The 26,487-nt window shown below is 35.7% G+C and overlaps 1 protein-coding gene across 15 annotated transcripts in view; it reads left to right on the plus strand.

Moving 5' to 3' along the window:
* Positions 1-26,487, plus strand: part of frya (furry homolog a (Drosophila)) — a 132,409-nt gene that overhangs the window by 62,631 nt on the left and 43,291 nt on the right. For all 15 annotated transcript variants that reach the window (XR_012390916.1, XR_012390917.1, XM_068213764.1 and 12 more), the window contains exons 17-34: positions 40-147; positions 1,826-2,081; positions 2,643-2,825; positions 5,611-5,697; positions 8,343-8,602; positions 11,591-11,780; positions 11,876-12,000; positions 13,625-13,682; positions 15,299-15,390; positions 15,500-15,672; positions 17,257-17,417; positions 19,096-19,206; positions 19,807-19,961; positions 21,592-21,691; positions 21,818-21,989; positions 23,936-24,192; positions 25,948-26,094; positions 26,286-26,454. Coding sequence is in view for 13 of the 15 variants with exons in the window: in XM_068213764.1 (XP_068069865.1) it covers positions 40-147; positions 1,826-2,081; positions 2,643-2,825; positions 5,611-5,697; positions 8,343-8,602; positions 11,591-11,780; positions 11,876-12,000; positions 13,625-13,682; positions 15,299-15,390; positions 15,500-15,672; positions 17,257-17,417; positions 19,096-19,206; positions 19,807-19,961; positions 21,592-21,691; positions 21,818-21,989; positions 23,936-24,192; positions 25,948-26,094; positions 26,286-26,454 (2,804 nt within the window). In the remaining 2 variants the exon portion in view is untranslated. The remainder of the gene's footprint in view (positions 1-39; positions 148-1,825; positions 2,082-2,642; positions 2,826-5,610; positions 5,698-8,342; positions 8,603-11,590; positions 11,781-11,875; positions 12,001-13,624; positions 13,683-15,298; positions 15,391-15,499; positions 15,673-17,256; positions 17,418-19,095; positions 19,207-19,806; positions 19,962-21,591; positions 21,692-21,817; positions 21,990-23,935; positions 24,193-25,947; positions 26,095-26,285; positions 26,455-26,487) is intronic.

Here is a 26,487-nt window from a genome sequence, read left to right on the forward strand (position 1 = left end):
TTCTGTATAAGCTTATGGGACTTTTCTTTATACTTACAGTGGTGAAAGGAAACCCAAGATTGACCTCTTTAGAACATGCATGGCTGCCATTCCTCGCATCCTTCCTGATGGCATGTCCAAGTCAGAGCTTATAGACCTTTTGGCCCGGTGAGTGTGTTTATGTTCGATGCATGAATGAGCGTGTGTATGTTCAATGCATGAATGAGCGGTAAGCATTTCTTTCGACGAATTGCCTGATGGTCAGGTTTCCTGAAAGTTTCAGTAATGTGATGCCTCACAGCCCCCAGCTTGAATAGGATGCCCCTGTGCAATCTGAGTCAGGCCTGGTCTAGACCTAATTCTTCACATTCAAGCCATTAGGTCAGACAGATATTCAGAGTAAAACCGATCTCTCTTTTGCATGGTGTTTTTTGGTATAGAGACATTTTAAATATGTTTTTAATTTAAAAACAACAACAAAAACAAAATTGTGGATTTGAGTAGAATGTTAATGTTTGTTTTATTTTGTAAAGGTCTAATAATGTTTTTTTTTTACTTTTAAATAACATTGTCATTTAGAACAAATTTTAGACAATAAAAAATGGTTAAAATATCACGTTATATTTAGTTAATTTCTCATAAACTCTTGTGAAATTAAAACAGATGACCTAATTGATGGTTTGCACCATCATTGTTTATCATTGTGCACAAGAAGAAGCCGTAACTGCTTTACTCAGGACGTCTTTCAGGGAAGACCTATTAGGCTACTGTGTATATAACATATTTATATAATGTCCGTGTATGACGAAACCGCTGACAATTTGCAAGATTATGAAATGGCTTTGAATGTGTGCTCAGCTGTGCACTTTTTCCGTTTCCACATTTGCACATCACGACCACGTGCACACTATGTACATTATAAATAAAGCCAGGACACACATTTGTTATTATTCTCTCCGAGTCATCTGTCCTGATGTCTTAATTTCAAGAGTTCACACTTAGCTGATGATTGATAATAAAGCGTACTTGGCATCCTGTCCCAGGAGAAAGCACTGAGCTCAAAATATCCTCGAGCCTGGGGCTCCCTCCCATTTGAAGGGGGAGAGTAGAGTTTGAGCTCAGGTGGGTCTCGAAAACTCCCCTGCTTGTGAACTGGCTAAGAGTTGTCTTAAGATGCGATTTTGGAGTAGTCAATTTACTTATGATGTAAACCGGGAAACAGTGAAAATCCACATGAACACGGGGAGAACATGCAAACTCTGCACAGAAAGGGCGACCGGCTTAATGAGGGGCCGAACCCCCTTGAAATATATATATGTGTCAATATAAGTATAAGTGTATATAAGTGTCAGGATTTATATATATATATATATATATATATATATATATATATATATATATATATATATATATATATATATATATATATATATATATATATATATATATATATATATAATTATTATTATTATTAATAATATCATTATCTATATATTATTATCATCTATATATTATTATCATCCATTTTCCTTTGATCCCTTATTTATTAGGGGTCGCCAAAGTGGAATGAACGGCCAACTATTATTATGTTTTAAGCATCGCATGCCCTTCCAGCCACAAACCAGTACTGGCACCCAGTAGACTCTCACGTTAACACAAACACTACGTCCAATTTAATCAAATCCCACATATATATTCAAATAACTATTCAATATTTATTAGAAGTTTTATTATATTTATTTATTAAGCAGCATTCTTTCATATATTATTGTACACATTTAAAGCATGAGCCAAACTTTGGAACTGCATTCCTAAACATTAGGTTTTGCTGTCTTCAAACTGGCAGGTTAACCATCCATATGGATGATGAGCTGCGTCTGATAGCTCAGAATTCCCTGCAGAGTCTGCTGGTAGATTTCTCTGACTGGCGGGAGGAAGTGCTGCTGGGTTTCTGCAGTTTTCTGCTTCGAGAGGTTCAGGACACACACCAAACCCTGCTGGACTCCTCACTTAAACTACTGCTTCAGTTGCTCACACAGTGGAAACTGGCTCTCCTCAGCACCAACAAGAGCCCGGACACATCGAAGATCTGCTCTGCTGAAGTAAGTGGCAAAGAAATGTTTGTATAGCCCTTAGGGAAGAAAGATATCACAAAATGTTATCTTTAAAATCTTATTAGTGCCTTCTAGAAAGCAATAAAAATATCTAATTGACACTTTCTGGAAATACAAGATAAGTATACATGCATATATTAGTGATATTAAAATATTATAATATTATCCCAGTATTTCATTTTTGTTGATATCCAATAACGCAATATTTTTAACTCATTTTGGCTAATAAAGATGGCCAATAGCTGAGAGCAAATGTAAATACTAATATCATTTTTGTTTGTGATAGAAAGTAAATTTACAAGTATCAAGTTAGTCATTTTTATTTCCAGTAAGCTGTAGCTTCAGATCATTAAATCATATCAGACTTGATTTTCTGTGACACGATACATTCCTAAAAACAACTAATTCAATATTTTATTTTATTTTATTTTATTTTATTTTATTTTATTTTATTTTATTTTATTTTATTTTATTTTATTTTATTTTATTTTATTTTATTTTATTTTATTTTATTTTACATGGTAACAAAATGGTGTATTTTCTGTTCAGTTGTTACAGAGTAGCTCTGGCTCCAGGCTGCCAGCTGAATGGACTTCTCATTCCACAGTCCTGCATGCAGTTGAGGGTCTCGCTTTAGTGCTGCTTTGCTCCTGTCAGACAGGCACACGCAGACTAGCCGTATCCATCCTTCGAGAGGTCCGCCAGATCTTCATCATCATAGGACAAACTGAGGTAATAGCTTCACTTGATCACATACAGTATAACCCTTTTAAGTGATAATGGCATGTAAAAGCTAATCTGGCTTGATTCTTAAACAGTAAGAGTTATTTGTTCCACTTAAACTTCCTGCAATATTTAACGCTTACAAGGTCCACACCATTACAAAACAAAGCATTAATTTGAACAAGCTGTACAAATAAATTGAGGTAGCATGTGACATCACAGGCAGGGTGCAAACTACAGGGGGCTTGAGGGGGGGTGCCCCTATTTAAGGCTTGATCCCCCCTGAAGCACATCAAAACAAGATGTGTGGAGTGGTCAGCCCTTTGACACTGAGAAAAAAGTTCAATTTAATCTGTATTTGAAATAATATTGATAATAATCCATTTGACCACCCCTATCACGGTTCATACCACTGTGAATGCATAATCGTGCCATTCAGTCTATGCAAGAAAAAAGTCATTCAACAGTCTGAAAAGGCAGATCTAAAGCACCGATAGACACCGTAAGAGTTCACAAGTCATGGGTAAAACGTTTGTCCTAAAGTAAGCCAAAATAGCTAATCAGGTCAGAATTCACTAAATAGCCTATCCCACAAAACACTGAAAACTTAAATACATTTTATGAATAAACTAGATGTAATTCATAAAACACATACATTTGCTTCACTGAAGCATGTATTACACAAACTAACATTACCGAAAAAATTGAGTCATGTAAATTCAAAAACAAAAAAGTAAACAATCAATTATAACCCTTCTGCTGTCTACAGTGGTTACTGCATAAAGATGTGTGTTCAGTTTTTGATGTTCTGCAAACTCTTGACAAACAATTTGGCTGTCCACACCAAAAGTGACACGACAGAAACATTTACATATCACATACATTCAGAAGCGCAGAATAGTACACTGCACTCACAATGAAATTAACAGGCTCATAATCTAATTAATGAATTTTAAACCTCAATAACATTATTAATAGTACATGCTGGGGAATTATGTTACAGTTTTATTGTAAATGTTTGATCTTTATGTATGCTACTGTAGCTATTTGATTTTCAAGATCTGAGGTAAACAATCTGCTGCCACGTTTAGTATGGTAATAATTGTCACGTAAAATTATAATTAAACTCATACTGGTAACATTTAACACAGAATAAAGCACACATTCAACATCTAAGATGTCATAGTAGTTTGTCATAGTAGTTTATGCTGTTGTTCAGATGTGAAGTTCAAGAAACTTAATAGAATAGAATAGAAATGTTGCAGAGGGTTAGTAACTCCTTTAAACATAGAAAAGATACCTATTATCATTTTCTGTAGCACCATGTCATTTAACATTTAACTTGCTGAAACTTGCAGAAACCCTTTGAAGGTAAAGATTTAGTTTGTTTTTCTAGTTTCAGATTTGTTTTTGAGCAACAGCATAAATGAAGTCTAATAGTGTTGTATACTTTTGACTTTTATGCTGTTAAGTTTAAGTAGTCAATTTTAGTAATATTAAAATCTATGCTGTATATGCACTTGTTATGGTTGTTCATAACGTTATCAGATAAATGAGTAATTTAACATGTCATGTGTTGTTAACACTTGATGAGAGTCTGCTGACAAACAGGACAAACTAAAAAGAGAATTAACTTTCACTTTGATGCATTCGCATTATACAGCTCATTTTGTTTCTGTACAGATTCAGGAGGATCTCAGTGTCAGGAACAATTGGATGGTTTATTTTTATAGCAGTGTTACGGGTCATTTTAGAGCAGTGGTCATCAAACTTGTTCCTGGAGGGCCGGTGTCCTGCAGATTTTAGCTCCAACCCTAATCAAACACACCCGAACAAGCTAATCAAGGTCTTACTAGGTTTACTTGAAACATCCAGGCAGGTGTGTTGAAGCAAGTTGGAGCTAAAAGCTGCAGGGACACCGGCCCTACAGGACCGAGATTGGTGACCCCTGTTTTAGATGATTACATGCTTTTTTCCCCAAAGCATTTGGCTGCAGATTGTTTTGTAAATAAGGCACAGTGTATTGAAACGATCTTAAAGAGATTTGTTTGTCAAAAGACGAAGCACTCAGCTGTACTGCGTCTGACAGCAGCTGCAATAAATATTTAAGTTATTCATTTCATAATGCTATTTTGTAAGAGACGGTTATATGGGTAAGGTTGTCAAAACATTATTGTGCTCTACTACAACATTGTGCACTTGTGTGGGAGTTTCCTACTGTATGCAATGATGTCAGCCAATCAAAATATTAGCCATTTACTGATAAGCTTTAAAGGACCCGTCCCTTAAAATAGTTTTTTTTCACCAAAAGGGTGAGTATAAGGGTTGCATATATATATATATATATATATATATATATATATATATATATATATATATATATATATATATATATATATATATATATATATATATATATATATATATAAATCTGCATATATGTTTTTTTGAATGTAAAAATGTTTAGCAAAATTGTCGGCACCAATAGCCTAGTGGTTAGTGCGTCGACACATAGCACCGAGGTGCTCACAGCGACCCGAGTTCGATTCCTGTCTCGAGGTCCTTTGCTGAACCTTCCCCTATCTCTGCTCCCCACACTTTCCTGTCTCTATATCTCCACTGTCCTATTAATAAAGGTGAAAACCCCTAAAAAATAATTATAAAAAAAAAAAAATGTTTAGCAAAATTGTAAGTGAATCTCAAGGAACAGATTAGCATTTACATTAAAATCCATATCACATGTCTTTTAAGTGTATTTCCGCTCAGTTTATGGATGAGGTTTTTTCTGCTACAGGAAGATGAAAGACCCATGATAGATGTGCTGGACCAGCTGAGCCCAATGGTGCTTGAAAGCTTTGCTCACGTGGCGGTGGCTGACTCGGTGAGTGCCTCTCTGTTCGACCCTTTGCGGTTTCACTCAAATGTGAGTCTTGGAGGACATCTACAAACTGTCTTCTGTTCTGAGTTTATGAGAAGGCCTGTTTTATTTCTCTGAGTTAGTGTATTAAGTGGTGACTACCTAATGCAGGGTTAACATAACCTAATCTTCAAGCAGCCTAGATTTAAACTTCTGCATAATATCAGTCTAAAAATCTGTATAATGCAGATATATTTATTTAATAAATGTACTGTAGATAGATATAACCAATATATATTTCTCTTTATCTGTCACTTGATGGAGTTTGTTTTATTTGGTACTGTTGCTTGAGGCTAGTTTAAGGATTAAAAATACTTCATATTTAGTACTATTTTTTGGTTTGGATGAGAATAGAACTTTAACTGATTTGAGCAATATAATGACACGCTGTCTTAATAGAGTTACTTTAAATCTAAATCCAATTTATTTCATAGTTGTCACAGTATGCTGATAACAATTACATCAGCAACATGTTTCAGCATAATTTTGTCACACTTCATTGACTTCCATTTGTTATCCAGAATTAATTTGTTAGTGTTGTGGTGATTTGTTACCACTTTAAGTGCTGGGATGCAAGAAGTGACATTGTGGGACAGTAACCGACTTTTGTTTATGTTTCTGGAAGTAGTTCTGTCTTCCTGATGAGTTTAAGAAGCTATGTGTAGTCTGACGCATGTCTTGTCCATAACACATCAAGAATTGAGCATATACTCTAACAAAGTGCATATAACAGATTAACTTTTTGTCTGATTTTTATTACTTTAAAGTTTTTTTGTTCACAAATTCACAAATTTCCCAAACTATAAGAACAGATAAAACAGTAACTATTTTAAACATTCAGTCCAGTGGACACTAAGGGTCCTATCATATACCCAGCCCAATAAGACGCAAGACATATTTGGCTTGATTTCTTGCTATTTTCAGACCAGCACAACCTTAATATTCACTTTTTGAACCACGTTGTTTACATAGAATATCCATTAGTGCCACTTAGTGGACTCATGGGTGTGCCGGTCTATAAAGTAGGCGTGTTAAGGTGCATTGTTGGTGTGTTGCTATTTTGAGGAACTGAAATAGACTGTGCCGTTGACCAAGTAAAAGCTAGTCTAAAGTGTAGCGCAATTAGAGCGTTAGTGATGCGCCTATGCAGGTAATACACACAGGATGTACAGTAATACACAAATATCATTACATATGAAAAAAAAGGATTAAAATGTTACAAAAATAATTATTTACTACATAGAATTAAAAAAGAAAAACACTTCCTCCATGCCTTCTTTATGTCCGTGGTGCTTTTTTCAGTTTATTTATGATAGTTTGCATTTTATAACCTTATTATTAGTAGTAGTATTATTTTTTATATGCTTATTTATTTTGTTTTTGTTAAAAGAAGTTTAGATTTGTCCATCTGTCGCGTTTTGTAGACGCCTGCATCACCATATGGGGCATAAGAATAGGACGTGCGTTTGGATATAACTCAGTTTTTTGACCACACTTTGTTTTTATTGTTCATTTATTTAATTGCTGGAAATTAGAACTGAATTTAGTAATAGTAAAGTAAAAAGAAAGTACAGAGGCCGAATGGAGGGGGCTTGTTCTTTATCCTAGCACAGATGGTCTGTTTAACTGTTTTCTTGCTAGTGAAGCATTCTGTTTTTCCTTTCAGTTTTTCCAATTACAAAGTCCGCCATGTAAATAGCAAATGTTCCATGGCACGATGCAACTGACTCTTAAAGGGAATGAGAGATGAGACTGATTGGATTAACGCACGTTATTCTCAAAACACCCTCAATAACTTATTAAGAGAATAAGCACAACCCTGTTAGACCGTGCGCTGCGGCGCAAACCAGACACGCCCTTAATGCTTTTGCGCCATGAGCTTTAGACTTTGCACCTAGATCATTAAAATAGAGCCCTATTACTGTTTATCATAAGCACACACTGTAGTTTAAAATCAGGATCGATTCTGACTGTCTGTGTTTTTATTGAGTTCTGTAATTTTTTTCACATCATTGGTTCTGGAAGATTGCTTCCCTACAATCCCAGGAAGCAAAGTGAATGACATATTCAAATCAAATCATAGAAATATAAAACTGATTTTAAGTTGTTTCTGTAGAAACAGTGTATTTCAGAAAACACACTGCAGATTGCTAATGAAAAGACACTGGGGTATGAGGCGACAGCAATCAATCACCTGCGCCATGTAGTTGGAAGCAGATTGGATAGGACTAATCATATTCATATTTCATATTGTGTGTGTGTGTGTGTGTGTGTGTGTGTGTGTGTGTTTATACAAATTTAATTTTGAGAGATTAGAAGAGCCCTTTGCTCACTTTAAGCATCTGACTTTCTGAATTTCTGAATTTCTGTACAGCTGCATGAGTTATGTATGTTGTATGTATTCTGCCATTAAATATAATTGTCAAAAAAAAAGTTTAGCTAAAAGGCAGATACACTGATTAATAGCCTCGCATTTATTTGCACAACATGCAAAATGCATTTTTGCTTGTCATTATCCTTCAAAAAATTGTAGTAAATTGGTTGAATTTCGCTACTGTAGTCTGTATAAATGGCCACTCTGACCTCTCCTCTCTCTCTCTTCCCCATAGGCGTCTCTCCCGGCTGGGCAGCACGCGGACCTGCAGTGGCTGGTGGAGTGGAACGGATCTCTGGTCGGCAGCCACTATGACGTTCGGAGCCCGTCTCGTGTGTGGATTTTGGCACAGTCTCTGAAGGAACCCTGGGCTCTGTGCCTCTTCAGCCTTCTGAGACAGGAGTACCTGCCTAAACACTGTCCCACAGCGCTCAGCTATGCCTGGCCCTACGCCTTCACCCGTCTGCAGCTCCTCATGCCTTTACTTGAGCCCAGGTACATGATGGATTCAACATTTATGGCGCAATTGACCTTTTAAACAATCCCAAGATGTACATACATCAGTGATTCTATTGGTCTATTGCTTTAATTATTGTGTCATCCTAATACGTTATGTAAGCATTTAAGTCTTGTTGACCAGGCTTTAACCTTAAAGTGCAGGAGGAGGTTTTGAAGCATTAACTCTATCTCTGTCTTTAAGTTTAAGCCCTTAATGGCTTCCCATACGCACTTTTTATAATGTTGCAACACTTTTTTAAGTGGTTCTGCCTCTGATAGCACACTGTATATAGTCTTATTTGGGTCACATATTTTTTATACTGTAGTTTCATATTACTGATATTGCTTTTTTTTCCAAAAGAAATTGATACTTATGCTTAACAAAGGCGCATTATATTATGACGCATAACAACATTTATAAGGTTGCAAAGGATTTTGGTTTAAAGTACATTCTGTATTTTTGAGCTTTCTGATTATTAGCGAATCATGAAAATAAGTGTATTAGGGTTTGCACACAAATATTAACTTGCACAGCATAAGAAATCAGAAGGATCATGTAATTGTTGCTAAAATGTTACTTTTAAAACTTCTAACAAGTTATAATTTAAGTGTTTCTGCTTCTGATAGCACACTCGATATCAGAGATTCCCAAAGTAGGGCCCGTGGGCCAAAGTTGTCCCATTGTAACGTTTGATTGGCCTGCCATATCATCTAAGAATGATAGAGAGGGTTGGGGTAATACCTTTAACAGACATCGTCATTTCTAATTTGACGTAACCCTTTTTTGTTTGCTTGTTTTTTTGTTTTTTGCTGAGCTACAAAAAAAGCTAATTGAAATTAAATGATTCAATTAAATGTAATCTGAGTTCTTCAAAAAGGTAAATACTCACTCGACAAAAAGAATACTATGTAGAAGACATCGGTGATCAAATCAAGGCAAAAAACTAGTATAACCATTCTGTTATAAATTATATATTTTTCTTTTTACTGTACTAAGTTCATTATAAAATGTACATATATATATATATATATATATATATATATATATATATATATATATACACACACATATACATATACATATACAGACATGTTGTAAATATATACGTACTGTATTAGTTCATATAAAGCAATGTTTCTTTTGTTATTTTTAAATATTATTAAATAAATTAGAAAATTAACAGTGGAAACTATATTTACCTTCAGCCAACTAGAATTAATAAAGTATGGTTTTTGGCCCTTCATAAAAAAAAGTTTGGGCACCCCTGCTCGATATAGTCTTATTTGGGTCACATTTATTTTTATACAGTAGTTTCATATAACTGATATTGCATTTTTTTTCCAAAAGAAATTGATACTTATGCTTAACAAAGACGCATTAAATTATGGTGCCTAAAAATGACATTAAGACGTTTATAATACTGCCAAGGATTCTGTTTATGATACATTCTATGTTTTTGAGTTCCTATTCATCAGAGAATCATGCAAATAGGTGTATTTGGGTTTGGATAAAATATAAAAAAAAAAACTGTAGGGTCATTTTTGTTACCACGACTGGGGTGGAGTGACAGGAGACAACTGGAGGTAAGATCCAATATGCAGTTTTATTCAAAAGTCAGGCAAGCAGTGGTCATCAGGTGCAAACGGGTATATGAGGGCAGTCCAGAATCGTAAACGTTAAACAGGCAAAAGGTCGAAAGGCAGGCGGCTAAACAGGATAACAAAGGTACAAGGCTGGGATCGAGACACAGAGAAACAAGACAGGGAAACGCGTTGTAATGTTACACAGGGAAAACAAGACTCTGCAAACTGGAAGCGTGAATGAGTGGCTTATGAATGGAAAGAAATCAGTCTGTGAACAAGGCTCAGCTGGTGATGCAATCAGGATAGATGAATGAACAGACGTGCATGTTAGGGAGCAGTGCATGTATGAATGTGTAGTCCTGGGGAATGCGGAAGTCCTGAGAGTTCGTGTGAGAACCAGCGATCTCTGGAAGGCGATCGCTGGTTGTGTGACAATTTTACAGTTTGAACCCAAAAATTACCAGTCTGTCAGATGAAGAAGAGCCTGTGTTAAAAAGAAAGTTTACTGAAGATAGTTTGCAGTTTCATCAGCCTGCTTCAACATTTGCAAAAAGTTTTTTGGCCACTCTGCGCTCAGTCACACATCAACAACAATTATACTCTTATATACTGTCATTAATTGCGTCATACATATAGGTGTTTTAACCTGATTGGCATACAAACGTCAGACAGCCACTTCAGAGCTGACCCCAGACCTGCGATATGATCTAAAATTTAATAGAACACACCCTCAAAGTACAATCTGTTTCTTACCCAAGGCTGAGTGTACTCTCAGCAGTCTTATCAGAACTAGGTAAAAACCGGTATAATCTACATCCAAACCGGCTGCTTACATACAAAGGAATTAACTTTAAAAGGTTTAAAACATAAAATGGCAAATAATAATGGAAAAAGTTGTTTCCAATTCTTTAAAAGTCCGGGCCCACTCAAGAGGTCTCAACAACCTCTGACCTGGCTGGGTACTGTAGATCCTGAGGAAACAAATCATTTGGCATACAGAAAAGCAATCACACACATATTATTCCAGTCTTACTCTAATCTAGGCTCTTAAACATTCAACTTTAATTAATTAGTTTAATTATTAATCATAAAGACATAAGAAAAGCTAATTGTTACTTCATTCTGGAGCGGACATCCATCAGAAAGTCCACGTCATCAAAACATAAGAAATTGGAAGGATCATGTAATTGTTACTTAAAAATTACTTTCAAAACTTCTAACAAATTATTCAAATATAGTAAAATAGAAATCTGTTTTAAATTGCAGTAATATTTTGCATAATTATGTGGATTAATGTTTTTTTTAAGGTGATTTTTCCAGAAAAGGGCTCCATCCACAATTTTATACATTTATTTGTATTTCATTAGTCAGTTAATTCATTTGAATGTTTGAATCTTTTAGCAATCCAGTCAACGCCAAGAAGACGAGTTCGGCTGGTTCAGCAGACACTTATGTGTCTCTATGGAGAAACTATTTGATTCTGTGTTTTGGTGTGGCCAAACCAAGCATCATGAGCCCGGGTCATCTTCGAGCATCCACCCCTGAGATCATCACTCCCAGCCCAGACAGCAACAGCAGCTATGACAACAAGGTGGGTGGGTCTTTTAGCATCACACACCAAGTCATGCGCCTCAGTCAGTCATTTAATAACTTGATGGAATCACTGATTAACATCTTGTTCATTAGATCCTGGGCACGCCATCTGTGGCTTGGCTGCTGAAGCAGTTGGTCCCTCTGATGCGTTCAGAAAGCATTGAGATCACAGAGTCTTTGGTGCTAGGATTCGGCCGTACAAACTCACTTGTTTTCAGGTATTTGGAAGCACAAATATAAACATTTTTTAAAAAATGAGGTAGCTTGACTGTTTCACAAATGGCAAACATTGTACTAAATGGTCAAGTTTTTACAAGATTCATAGTCTTACAGGGCAATGACATTATTTAACCATATTGAAATTAGGCTCACTCATTGTCGTTTTTGTTTATTACAGTATATACAGCGTGGGATATAAGTATTGAACACATAATGTTTTTTTCCTGGGAATAATATTTCTAAAGGAGCTGTTGATACAAACATATAAATAAAACTAAAAGAAAAAAAAAGTTGTGTGTAATAACAATGGAATGAAACAGTACTGAACTACTGAAATTAATACTTTATATAAAAGCCTTTTTTGGCCTCTCATATGTAGAATGAAGTCACATGCATTGCTCAGGTGTACATTTTTTCACATACTTCAACAGATTGTAAAAATCTTGATGTTACTGTGGTTCTCGTCTTTCAAATCAGATTTTTTATTTTGTAGTTTTTATTGGATTTAGTTAGGTGATTGGCTGGGCCATTCTACAGCTTGATTTTCTTTCTCTGAAACCAATAAAGAGTTTTCTTGGCTGTGTTTTGCTAAAATGTCCATACTAGTTTCATCTTTCTACAGCACCTTTAGAAGTATGTTTTCTGAGGAAAATGGTGACGTGTTCAATACTTATTTCCACATTGTATATCAAAAAATATTGTGTTTTAATGTTTAAAAGAATGTGTTTTATATGATTTAATGTGTCATGTAAGTTTAGCTTGATTTCTAAAGATAAAATGCGAGGAACAGCATATATCTGATGTTCACATTCTAGTCATACCTCACATGTCAGGTTTTTGAATTCCTTGACTTTGATTAGGCGATGCACAAACACTGGATGCATATAGTTATGATTCCATAAATGGCCAGGAAAAGAGCAGCTTGTAATGTCAGACACTGAACTCTACTGTAAAAAAATCTTCCTGCCTTATTTTTTATTGTTGAATCAAATGAACTTTTCTAGTCATCTCAACTTAAATCAATCAAACTGAATAAAAACATTTTGTTAAACTTTGTATAGCTACAAAAAACGTGTTGAAACCTGATTCAGTGTATGCTTTTTTACTCTGTAATATAATTCATGCTTTGGTCACTTTATTTTGATGGTTCATTTGTTGAATTTAAGTTACATTGCAACTAATTCGCATTACATTATAAGTAGACTGTTAGGTTGGGGTTAGGGTTAGTGTAAGTTCACATGTACTTGCAAAATTTCTTATAGTCAGTTAAATGTCTGTTAAAGGAGCAGTATTAACAGATATTAAGCAGACAGTCTACTAATACTCAAATGGACCATCAAAATAAAGTGTTACCCATGCTTTTTCATAGTCCACAAATGAAGAGCAAATGAAATCCTGACTTTATCCGAGGGCCACTTTCATCATGCCTAAATGTGAACATAAATTGTTTTCAAAGCAGTGAACAGATGTCTAATATTACATTAGTTTTGTCTGCTTGTTTTAGTTCCTGGAATCATAAAAGTATTTATGGGAACAGAGCAATTATTGCCCTGTATACTGTGGCAGCAAAATATTGATTCCTCTTTATCCTTATTGATTTCATTTTTGTTTTATCCCATACAGAGAACTGGTTGAGGAGCTACATCCTTTGATGAAAGAAGCTTTGGAAAGAAGGCCTGAGGTTAGTTGTCATATTGTTTTTTGGGGGTTGTTAAGTCAGATCTGATGGTATACGCAATAACTTGTTTTATTGTGCAATGCATACATGACTTATCTCGCATTAATAAAAAAGCAAAAATAGGGCTTCAATGAACACAGAAAAGCTAAAAGTAGTTCACATAAAAAAAAATAATTGGCTGCTAATTTACACCCTCAAGGCATCTAAGATGTTTTCAGTAGAGGTTTACCAAAGGTATTTAGCTAAAACTGTGCCTTATGGGGTCTTTTTGGGACTAAGCCAACAAGAAAATGAATGAATGAATGAATATCGGCTATAATAAAATCGCATTAAATAAATAAACCAATATAAAATAAACAAAAGCTGGCTAGAACAATGTAGGTAGCCTATATACAATACATAAATCAAACTGTTCGTTTTAAAGTCATATAACTTTCACTTTACAAAGGCTTATCTAAAAAAAGGTTTGAAATATTATTTATAAAGTATTTGGATACGATGATATTAATCAAATCGTTCAAAGAGGGCATTTTTGATGTGAGAGAAAGCAGAATCTAGCCTACTTTTTTTCTGTCACCCAGTCCTGCGCAATGCCGCTTTAAACGCATCAGGGAAAACTGCAAATACAAAATGTGTTCTATATCCTCAAACAAGTCTTTATGTTTTTATATGACGTGGTCTAATTTATAAATAAAGCTTTAAATGTAGAGCTTTAGTGAATAGCTGCTGAGCGCAACAAATTGGTTATATTTTTTTAGGCTACTTGCTCTTATGTGCTGAAACACTTAACACGACGTCTATCAAAACAAGGATGTTATAATATACATTTCATACCTAGTTATAACGGAGAATTTCTGTGGCTCTTTATTATGGATGGGTGCGCTCACTGTGCTGGGTCCCTCCGTTAGTGGCGAGAGCACTCGATGCACAATGCCAACAGTCGGTCGGTGAGTAAACGAATGTAATGAATGGTAATTACCCAGGTCTGTGCTTATAGACATATAATGTACTGCTGTACAGTAACGTGTCATTTGTTTGTTTCGGTTGTTTTCATTTTAATGGTTTCATTTCGTGATGATTCCATGGTGTGCTTTATCTGCCTGATTCCCGCTGAAGTGGGCGGGTTGTGTGACGTTTGATTTGGGGGTCGTTCTGGGGGTGGTGTTTGCGTGACGCGCTGCGAGCTACTAGCCCGACAGTGGAAACGCGACATGTTTTTGGCCTCGTTACTCAAACCTTCCGGGCGGTTGGCCCGGCCCGGCCCGATAAAAGCCCTGGCTAGCACTGGCCCGATAGTGGAAATGCGGCTAGTATGTGGTTGAATCAGATTGCCATTTTCTTACCCTTAGAAAAACTGACTTGTGTCTTGTGTCAGAAATCTGGTGATTTCAGACATATCTGGAAATGTCTATGTGAGTTTTGTAGAATTTTTAATGAAAGATTTTTCCTTTCACTAAAGACTTGAATTACTAGCCAATGAAAGATTGTAAAATAGATGGTCGTGTTATTGTATATGATGACATGAGACACCTATACCACTGTTATGTCATTACAAATCTTTAAATAAATGTTTAAAAAATCTTCATAACAGTCATTTCTTTGCAAAATCTTTCATCTAGAATAAAAAACGGCGAGAGAGGAGAGATCTTCTGAGACTCCAGCTCCTCAGGATCTTTGAGCTGCTGGCAGATGCTGGTGTCATCAGTGACAGGTGAGAAAGATGTTGTTATTATTTTTAATGGATTCTGTCCTTCTTTGCACCTCATTGTGAACTCACAGCCTGAGAAACAAGACATAACTCCGGTCTCTGTGTCTCTCAGCACAAATGGAGCCCTGGAACGTGATACACTGGCCCTGGGCGCTCTCTTTCTTGAGTATGTCGACCTGACACGGATGCTTCTGGAAGCGGAGAGTGACAAAGACATGGAGATTCTCAAAGACATCCGAGCTCACTTCAGCGCCATGGTGGCCAACCTCATACAGTCGGTCCCAGGTGAAGATCAAGCTTAATGCTTTTCACAAGCTCTCATGTCAAAATAAAATCCAGATTCAGCCCATTTGCTGCATTAGCAGACATTCTTGTTTGTGAACAGTTTATTGGTACACATTTTAATTCATAAGTAGTCATAATATTGTTTTCCTACTTTAAATATTTGTTCCCCATTTTACGTCATGACATCATATGGATGGCTGTGAAGTTGTATCTCACTCTGGGAAGCACTCCACATTTTCTTTGTTTAGGAAAGGGAATTCATTGCTAGGTGACGGCGGATTCAGTCACAGGACTCCTGACGTCAGTCTTGATTTAGACTCCCTTGTGGAGACGCTGCCCAAAATAGCTGTAGATTAATGAACGGCCATTTCATGAGCTAATGAAAAGAGCCATACAATGGTCAGCTTTATCCTTATTCCCCTGAACCAACTAATCTTAACCAACCATTAGTTTTAGTTCAGTTTTTTAGGCACTTGCACTATTTTATTAAGAAATTCGGTTTGTAAATGTCTACAAGTTTAAGCTTGCTTTCATGCAAAAATCATGTATCTACTATATGTACTTTAGGTTTAATTTTCCTTGGGCTTAGTCCCTTTATTTTCAGGGGTCGGCACAGCGGAATTAACCGCCAACTTATCCAGCATTTGTTTTACACAGTGGATTCCCTTACAGCTGCAACCTAGTACTGGGAATCCCCCAAGTAATCTCACATGCACACACATAAAATAGGGCCAATCTTGTTTACCCAATTCATCTATACCACGTCTTTGTACGTCTTTAAAGAGTCGAAACATCTGATGAATCTGAGGTATACTACTGTTAAAATATCTTAAATATTTCCTTCTCACAACTGGTCTTAAGGGAGTAACAAAGAACAAAATCCCACCCCTCACCCAAGGATCCCAACAGCGTTCGTTTATCGAAACTATTCCAAAGGCGTTCGCACGTCGTACCACAGTTAACATTTATAACACAAAATCACTTCCTCTCATCAAGTCTTAAGCCCAAAGCCCACAGAAAAGGCTAATATCCTAAACAGAAGAAAGATCAATGCTCTTATGCTACTGTATATAGTCAGACAAGTGTGGGCCAGTACATGCAGCCTCAGCCTCCTTACTCCAAACCTTTTTAGACAAGGTGCTAGGATGGGGGGAGCTGTTGTAATTTTTCCTTCACCACTGAGCCACCGTGTCACCCCAACGTAAGCATTAATCATAAATAATATAGCTGATAATATACTAGATTTTAGTCAGATTTTTTTTTATTTGGCTGCTTGCAGTATTGATAAAAAAAGAGATGCCTAAAATCTCTTCTCAACAATCCTTTGACACTTCATTCAATGTTTGAAATTGATAGATGTTTATGAAAATTATCATATATTTAATGAAGTAATGCATTATTTGCATATTTACACATTTTAGAAAATGTATACTATAGTTAAATGTTTTCAATTTGTAATAGAATCAATCACAGAACTATTGAAGTGTGGTTATAAATTTTAGTTAATATTTTTCTCTATTCACCTCATGCTTTTTTGACATCTAATTGTTCTTTTCCTCTTTCCTTGTTTTATTTATATCATAGTGCATCATCGGCGTTTCCTCTTCCCTCAGCAAAGTCTTCGGCACCACCTCTTCATCCTTTTCAGTCAATGGGCCGGTCCGTTCAGTATCATGTTCACACCTCTGGATCGCTATAGTGATAGGAACCATCAAATCACCCGATACCAGTATTGTGCTCTTAAGGTACAGAGTTATTTTTACAACCATTCATACATTCTCAATTTGTATGGCCCAGTGTGTTGTTTTAGAATCATAAAATATATTAATCGTAAGTACCGTTAAGTCATATATATTTATAAAATAAAATGTAAAAAATTTACACTACCATTCTAAATTTTGGGGACAATTTAATTTAAAATAATACATTTTTGCAAAACTAATGTCAAAAACAATTGTATTGCCTCATCTGCCACTTTATTAGGTACACCTCTCCAACTGTTTGTTTAGACATATTTCTAATCAGCCAATCAAATGACTGCAACTCATTGCATTTAGGCATGTAGACATGATCAAGATGACAGTTACTCAAATAACCAATCATTACAACTGAGGTATGCAGATGAGCTTCTCTGAACGCACAACACCTTGAGGCAGATGAGCTACAGCAGAAGAAAACCACACCGGGTGCCCACTCCTGTCTGCTAAGAACAGGAAACTGAGGCTATAATTCACACAGGCTCACCAAAATTGGACAATGGAAGATTGAAAAAGCGTCGTCTGTCTGGTCTGATGAGTGTCGTGTTGTTTGCTGACCTTGTCCATCCCTTTATGACCACAGTGTACCCATCTTCTGATGGCTACTTCCAGCAGGATAACGTGCCATGTCATAAAGCCCGTATCATCTCAGAATGGCTTCTTGAACATGACAACGAGATCGCTGTATTTAAATGGCCTCCACAGTAATTAGATCTCAATCCAGTAGAGCACCTTTGTGTTGTAATGGAACGGAAGATTCTCATCATGGATGTGCAGCCAACAAATCTGCAGCAACTGCATGATGCTCTCATGTCAATGTGGATCAAAATCACTAAGTAATATTTGCAGTACCTTGTTGAATCTATGCCATGAAGGATTAAGGCAGTTTTGAAGGCAAAAGGGGGTCCAACCCCGTAATCGTAATGTGTACCTAATAAAGTGGCCGATGAGTGTATACATTTAAAAAAAAAAAGAGTAAATGTCACGTTAGATATATAACTGGGAAAAATCTAAATGTGAAAGCAATGAAGCAGGACGTTTAACCCTGACTCTATTTTAAAACATTGTTTGGTTTGCTGATTCAGACTGCAGACATACACTCAGCTAATTTTATCTCCACAGTTCTACTTATAGCCCAGGATGCACTGTAGTCGTTTACAGGTCAAGGCCTCAATGTAGACACAAATGCCCGAGAGACAAAAGTTCATCCATTAAGTGACGAACGAGTCCATTTGTGTGCTCTGCTGTGTCTATGGGAAACCTGTACTCATAATGTCAGCTCAGTGCAAATTGATGACGTGTGAACACACAGCTCACGTTAAGTTTGCTCAGGTTAGAATTTCTGGAAAAACGACACCCACTTGTGAGGCTATATTGTTTATACCTGTACCTTCCCATAAATGAAATGAGAAGTGGCGTAAGGTAATCATATATACTGTATAATGTTTTTAACATTATAAAAGGTGTGTAATTTCAAAACCCTGGTGTCTTTAAAATGCACAAACATCAAGAAGACGATCCTCTTCCCTTCTTCTTTGAAGTGTTATTATTATATTTTTGCTTCTGTTGAACACAATCGGGCGTGATTTCCTCAAAACAGGAAATTCCAAGTTTTGCATGAAAGCCTTTCATGAAAGAATGTTGTTGTTTTTGCTTTCTTTGATAGGCCATGTCTTCTGTCCTTTGTTGTGGCCCGGTGTTCGACAATGTTGGACTCTCTCCTGATGGCTACCTCTATAAGTGGCTGGATAACATCCTCGCCTGTCAGGATCTGCGGGTATGAGGCAGAACGCTCTGCAATAACATGTCCCACATACTGTATGCTCTCATTCAATCCACCGGTGCTGATATCACTAAACCAACACAAGCATTTTAAAATGATTTTTAAAGCGTGCCTTTCGACCTAGTGCAAATTTGCTCATTAGATAAGCCTCCTCTCTTAGATCTCCCGCTCTCTCTTTCCTCGCTTGTGATGTTTAACTTTCATTGTTCTACAAATGTTGATTCAGGAAGTGAAAGTCTGGCCTAGTGCCCTGAAATATTTTTTGTTTTTAATATGAGGGGCTGATTTAATAACAGCTTTGTGGGAGTGTAAACTCTATTTGCTGTTAAATAATCAGAAATTCACAAATTTTAGTGCATTTAAGAATTACTTGTAATAAAGGAGGTTTGTCTTTCAGATGCAAAATTGTATTCAACAACAACGTTTAACTAATGTAAATTATTGGAGACATTTTTTTTTTTTGTTTTTATGTCTTTTTAATTATTGTTTTGGGAAATAAATGTAGCAGGTTTGCCAATGTTAGTATACGGTGGTTAGTTTCCAGTATTTTGTGGGAAATGGCAGAGTGTTAATCTCTGAACTGACCCCCCTCAGGTGCATCAGCTGGGCTGTGAGGTTGTGGTTCTTCTGCTGGAGCTGAACCCAGATCAGATGAATCTGTTTAACTGGGCCGTGGACCGATGTTACACCGGTTCCTGTCAGCTGGCTTCTGGCTGCTTCAAAGCCATCGCAACTGTCTGTGGTAGCAGGTATGCCGATACTCATAAGCCTGAAAAATGCAAAGCACAAATAAATAAATAAATACGCTACCGGTCTAAAGTTTTTTTATTATTCACGTTATTTAATAATTTAAATAAAATTATTATTTTCATTAAGGCTGCATTTAATAAATGTAAAACATTGTTAAATACTTTTTATTAAATTAAATTTATTACATATTAATTCATTACTTATTGTATGTAGTTTCAAAAGAAATTGTTACTCCAGTCCTTATTGCTTTTATTACTAGTACCATTATTATTAATGTTAATAATAATAATAATAGAAGTAGTAATAATAATTATAATGATAATAATAATAATAATAATAATAATAATAAGGTAACACTTTATTTTGATAGTCAATTTGACTATTAGTACACTGTTTGCGTAATATCTGTTGATACTGCATCTTCAACTGACATTTAACTGATTAAAAGGAACTTTGCAAGTTCATGTCAACTTACTCTAACCCTGACCCTAACCCGGGCTTCCTATAGGTGCTCTGGTTTATCTAGTCCAAAGATATGTGCTTCAAGTTAACTGAATAAGCTAAATTAGCCGTAGTCTATGTGTGTGAATGAGAATGTATAGTTGTTTCCCGATGTTTAGTTTCAGCTGGAAGTGCATTACCTGCGTAAAACATATGCTTAATTAGTTGGTGGTTCATTCCACTGTGGCGATCCCTGATTAAAAAAAGGGACTAAGCCAAAGGAAAATGAATGAATGAATATATTATAATTTTGGATTAGTAAAAATGTTTTTCAGTCTTAATGTAACTGCAGAAGAGTCAAGCTTTAAATACTCTCAAAAAATACATTTAGCTTCTTGTTTAAACTACTTATTTAAAATGAGTTAAACATCAAAATTCCTAAGTTATTTTATACCTAATATGTTTTTAGCTTTTATGTTTAATATATTTAAATTTGTAAAAAGGGTTAAGTTAACACAAGTGATTTGTGTTAGGACAACATAAAGGAATTGTGTGAAACCCAGCATTTTTTTTACAGTGGAAGTTTTTTTTGAGCGAGATGCTAATGGTCTAATCCGATTCAATGATTTATGGTAAGCTAAAAGTGCTCCATCCACACCCGAAGATCAGCTGAATGGATTCATAAATGGATTCAAGTGTTTGACTCGAGGAGAATTTGTGGAGTGTTCCTTATAATAATATTCAAATTAACATTTGCATAAAAGAATAATCACAGTTATGAAATAGTGTTTTCTAATTATTATTATTTTTTTATTTATATAATGCAGAGCAGATTTCTTTAGAAGATTTTGAACATGTAGAATAATGTTTAAACATTGCACGTGTTACTGGAAGAAAAATGTCTGTGTACCTCAAGCAAAAATCCTACTGACCTCTTTTAAACGACTATGTAAAAACGTTACCTTTTGTAAACTATCTACACAGTATGCAGCTGTAAAAAGGTTTTCTCTTGCCATATTTTCAACAACAGATAAAAAAAACCCATTCAGTAGAGCTTTGCCTGGCTTCTTTTTCATGATAATTTGTTTACATACAGAGTGCCAAGTCTAGACCTGTCTTTGCACTCATTCAGTTATCAAAACAGTGCACGTTACTTTTAACTATGTGATCTTTTATTTTCCTTCACAGAAACTACTCCAGTGATATTGTGACTCTGCTGAATCTTGTTCTCTTCAAAGCGTCCGACACCAACAGAGAAATCTACGAGATCGCTATGCAATTAATGCAGGTCAGAGAGAGAACGTTCCCTACCAAAGAAGTGTTGCAATAATAAAGAGCGTCCTGGATTAAATGCTGCGTTTGTGTGCTAATCTGTTTACGTGTGCGTGCGTCTGTGTGTTTTGTGGTTGAATAGATTCTTGAGGCCAAGCTGTCTGTTTATTCTAAGAGGATTGTGGAGCAGAAAAGTGGTGCTATTTTGTATGGGACACACCGGCCTCTTCCTCCGCTCTACAGTCTGTCTGTTACCCAGCTTTCCAAACAGCTCGCCAGGATGTACCCTGAACTCACCCTGCCCCTTTTCTCAGGTACCAAATCTCTGAAAACCCATGCAAACACAATCTATTGTTTTAATGGCAAAAATGCCACACTAAAAGAAATACTTTTTTGGCTAAATGTAGATTCAAACATCTGTGGCACGGTTCTTGTAAAATATCTGAGTTATAATAATTTATATACATTACCATTTTATGCAATGCTATTGTAAGTTGAGGACGATGGACAACAGATTTGAGGATCCGCATGCAGTATTTTATTACACAGAGAATGGTCAGATAGGCAATGGTCACAATCAGGAGCAAATGTAACATACAGGGATATGCAGAAGCATAGTCAGATAACTGGCTAATGGTCGATACAGGCAGCAGACAGGATAAACAATTAAACAAGGAGAGAGTCAAAACATGGAGAGCCTAAACACGGACACCGCTTTGTAATGTTACAGGGTATGTACCAATTAGACTCAGCAATGTCTATGTGTATGTGTTGTTTATATGGTCCATATAATCATTCTTGAGTAGCTTCCAGCTGTGTGTGTGTGTAATCAATTATGAACCAGGACAGGTGTGTGTGTGTGTCTGTGCCTGAAGGGTGGCAGAACTGTAGTTCTCCAGCAATCTGTCAAAATTACTGTTTAATTCACTTTAATTCAATTTAATTACAGTTAGCTTTTTAACCTTGTATTCTCATTAAAAAACATTTTAGAATGTAAGCTTTTGTTTACTTTATTCGTTTTTCAGTTGTTGTTGTTTTTGTATTTTAACTTAAACTCCTTTTAAGTTGGAATTAAGGCAGAATTTTAAATTGTATTTTATACAAACTCAGTTAAATGAATGAAAATAATAATATTATACTAATTTATTATTTATATATTTATTTACTTTATTTAAAACTTGAATAAGTATATATCAAATGTGTATAATGCATAATTTTACAGTATATAAAAAAATACTATCATATAAAAATATATTTTCTATTAAAACATGCTGTTTCCATGTTCGAGTTTTTAAACTTTTAAACATGACTAACTGGAACAAAGTTCAACCACTGGATATTGTGCTACCTTATATGTAATTTTACCTACAAGAACTATTTAGAAATATGTTTGACAAATTTAAATTGTTTATATTAGTGTAAAAAAGTCATACAAAATGCTGACATTGCCATTCAAGACATTAATTATGAAATAAAATCAGTACTTGCCCTTTTCTTCATTCTTAAATGTTTGTTTTTAGCAAATTCAACATTTCTAGATCATAAATACAGTAAAACTAACTGTATTTATTAGGGATGCTCCGAGCGGTCATAAATACAGTAAAACTAACTGTATTTATCAGGGATGCTCCGATCGATTGGCTAGAGATTGATATCGATCAATAATCACATTTCATGACTCTATAAGCACTCGCTGATCTGGCTAATGTCATGAACCGATCATAAGTGTTTGTTTATGAGTTTACAAGCAGACGTTATACATCCACAGTGCTGCAACACATGAGCAATGTTTCCAAATTGCATTGTTAGTCATTTTGTCTTTTATCTGTTATTCTTTGTATAGCTGCTTCTGACCTTTATATGTATCCTTAATTTATTTTCTTAGCTGAGATCTTATACATAGAGGGAAAATATGCTTATGCAATGGCAAAGTTAAATAAAGCTTGAAAAATCTAAATTGTTATTAGATATCGGCTGATCGTCATGACAAGGAATCGGTACACAGTATCAGCTGCAAATATCTTGATTTGAGCATCCTAGTCTTTATGATCTTATAAACTAAACTGTGCTGCTTAATAATTTTTCACAAAAAAAAGTGATACATATTTTGATTTGATAGAATTTATATTAAATACATTTTTTTAAACTGTTAATTTTCTTTACTTTAATGCATCCTTGTTGTATAGAAGTATTCAGAACTGTCTCCATGTTTTTAAACTTTGGTTTACATTCATGAAACTCTGCCTTTCTGTATGTCTAGAGGTGAGCCAGAGATTTCCCACCACTCATCCAAACGGCCGTCAGGTCATGTTGGCTTACCTGCTGCCCTGGCTCAGTAACATCGAGCTGGTAGATGGAGGTTTGTTGTCCACAGTCTCGGGTCCGAGCAGCTGTGTGGACAACAGAAAAGGATACACTCACAACAGCTCATCTCCACATCTGCTCCGGGGAACAGGCTGGGGGTCCCTGCAGGCCTCCTCTCTGGTTCTGAACAACCTCATGTTCATGACTGCAAAGGTATAATGGTGAATTGCTATCTTTGGTGAATTATAAAGCTGTGGATACATCAGTTAAAGATCAGGAAATGTTTAAATGTATTTTAAAGAAACCTATTCTGCTAATGTTGTTACAGTTACTTTTTTTAATTATTTGTTGCTGTGATGTAAAGCTTTTTTTTGAGCAGCCGTTCTCCAGTGCTCAGTGTCACATCATGATCTTTCAGAAATTATTATAATTTGATGATTTGCTGTTCTTTTATGATCTATTGCTATTAAAACAGTACTCCCTCAGTATATATTAATATACATTCTTTACTTTCACTCTTAAATCATTTAATTAGTTATGAATAAAACGAAATATATTAAAAAGTACTTTTGAATGGTACTGTATCACAGTATAAAGCAACAAACATTCAGCAGCCCAACAGTTTTCATCACTGAAAATAAATGTTTCTTGAGAAGCAGATCAATAAATTATAAGGGTTTCTAAAGGATCATGTGAGAGTGAAGACTGGTATTTTAAAGAGGTGGTCCATTACAATATGATATTTTAAACTTTAGTTGATGTGTAATGTAGCTGTGTGTACGTAAACAAAATCTCTAAATGTATTATGCTCAAAGTTCAGTGCAAATTGAGACATTGGCTTTTACAGAGTTAGAAAGCCTATAGCAACCAAAGTTTGGGGACTACAAATAAATACATTCCGGTTAATGAGATCACTAACACGCAGCAAAGGTACATGGCCAGAGGCACTGTAATGTTATAGCAGAGAAAGCTAAAATGCCATCCAAACACTGTTATTTCCACAGAGCTCATTCTGTTTCTGTATTTGAGCTTCCAAAGGGCATTAGACAAAGAGAGAAGTATTTACTGTTTGATTTTAATTATGCTCCAGAGAATTATAAAAAAGAGATATAGCTCTAGCATTTCAGTGCTGGATTAAGCTAAAAGTCATCAAAGAAATAGTAGTTCCAACTATAATAGATCAAGCTGTGGATTGTAAGCCACAACCTGTAAGTATTTTTATTTGTTAAAATGGATCATTACATACATAATGTCTAGCGTTAATGGTATGTTGTAGCAAGGACATAAACAAGAATGTAAACAATGGGAAATGCTCTGTGGCACCATTAACAATTTAGCTACAAATCCATATTTATCCATCAAATCACTTTGAACGCACAATCTTCACCAGCACTGCAGTGTCTCTTTAAGTGGCCACTTTCCCTGCGTTCTACATCTCAAATAACGAACTCACGAAAGATATGTGAACATTTCATATTACTTAAACATGCTTTTTCCGAATATATGTGAAAGACACTAGTCAGATTTTATATTAGAGAGCAGGCGTGAGGTTAGTCTGACCAGCTACTCTGACTGAAAGTTTTTACACAGCACAAAAATGGGTGCTTGTAGGGGCATGATGCATCCTGGTAAACGTGGAGCCGATCCGCGAATCACTGCACATTATGTTAGCTGACCAATCAGAGCTCTTGAGGGCAGGCCCTTCAGAGAGACTAGAAAATATGACAGTCGTTTTCATGTTAGCTGAGTAAGATATATGAAAACATAACATGATTTTTAACAAATTAAGCATAAGCACACATTGCTTTGCATCTTATAAAATCAACCAAACTTTAAAAATACACTCTGGACCACCCCTTTAAAGGGGCATTCAATAAGAAACTTATTGAAAGTTATTTTAAATTGTAATAAAAAGTGACCTGTAGTGTAAATGCTGCATGTTGAGTTGTGTGTTTTTGTCTGTGCTAGTATGGAGATGATGTCCCTGGTGCTGAAATGGAGAATGCGTGGAACGCTCTAGTCAGTAATGAACGATGGACTAATAACCTACGAACCGTGCTGCAGTTCCTCATCAGCTTATGTGGGGTCAGCAGTGACACCTCTCTCCTGCCTCATGTAAGCCAGATTTATGTTATGTTATGTTACAATATGTTATGTTATGTTATGTTATGTTTTGTTATGTTATGTTATGTTATGTTATGTTATGTTGTGTTTAATAAGCAGGTCATTTGTTTTAAGATGGTAAATTGCCAAAGGTAAATTGCCAGATTTGAGTATATGGATTGTTGGTTTATTCCTATGCTCAGATTAAGAAGGTGGTGATCTACCTGTGTCGCAACAACACCATGCAAACCATGGAGGAGCTGCTTTATGAACTTCAGCAGACGGATCCTGTGAATCCTGTAGTGGTGCACTGTGACAATCCTCCATTCTACCGATTTTCAGCCACAAGTAAAATTGTCACCACCTCTTCTGGTATGCAAAGCCTTACTCAACATAAAGAAAAGT

Source organism: Danio rerio, chromosome 15, assembly GCF_049306965.1.
Source record: "Danio rerio strain Tuebingen ecotype United States chromosome 15, GRCz12tu, whole genome shotgun sequence".
Taxonomy (NCBI): Eukaryota; Metazoa; Chordata; class Actinopteri; order Cypriniformes; family Danionidae; genus Danio; species Danio rerio.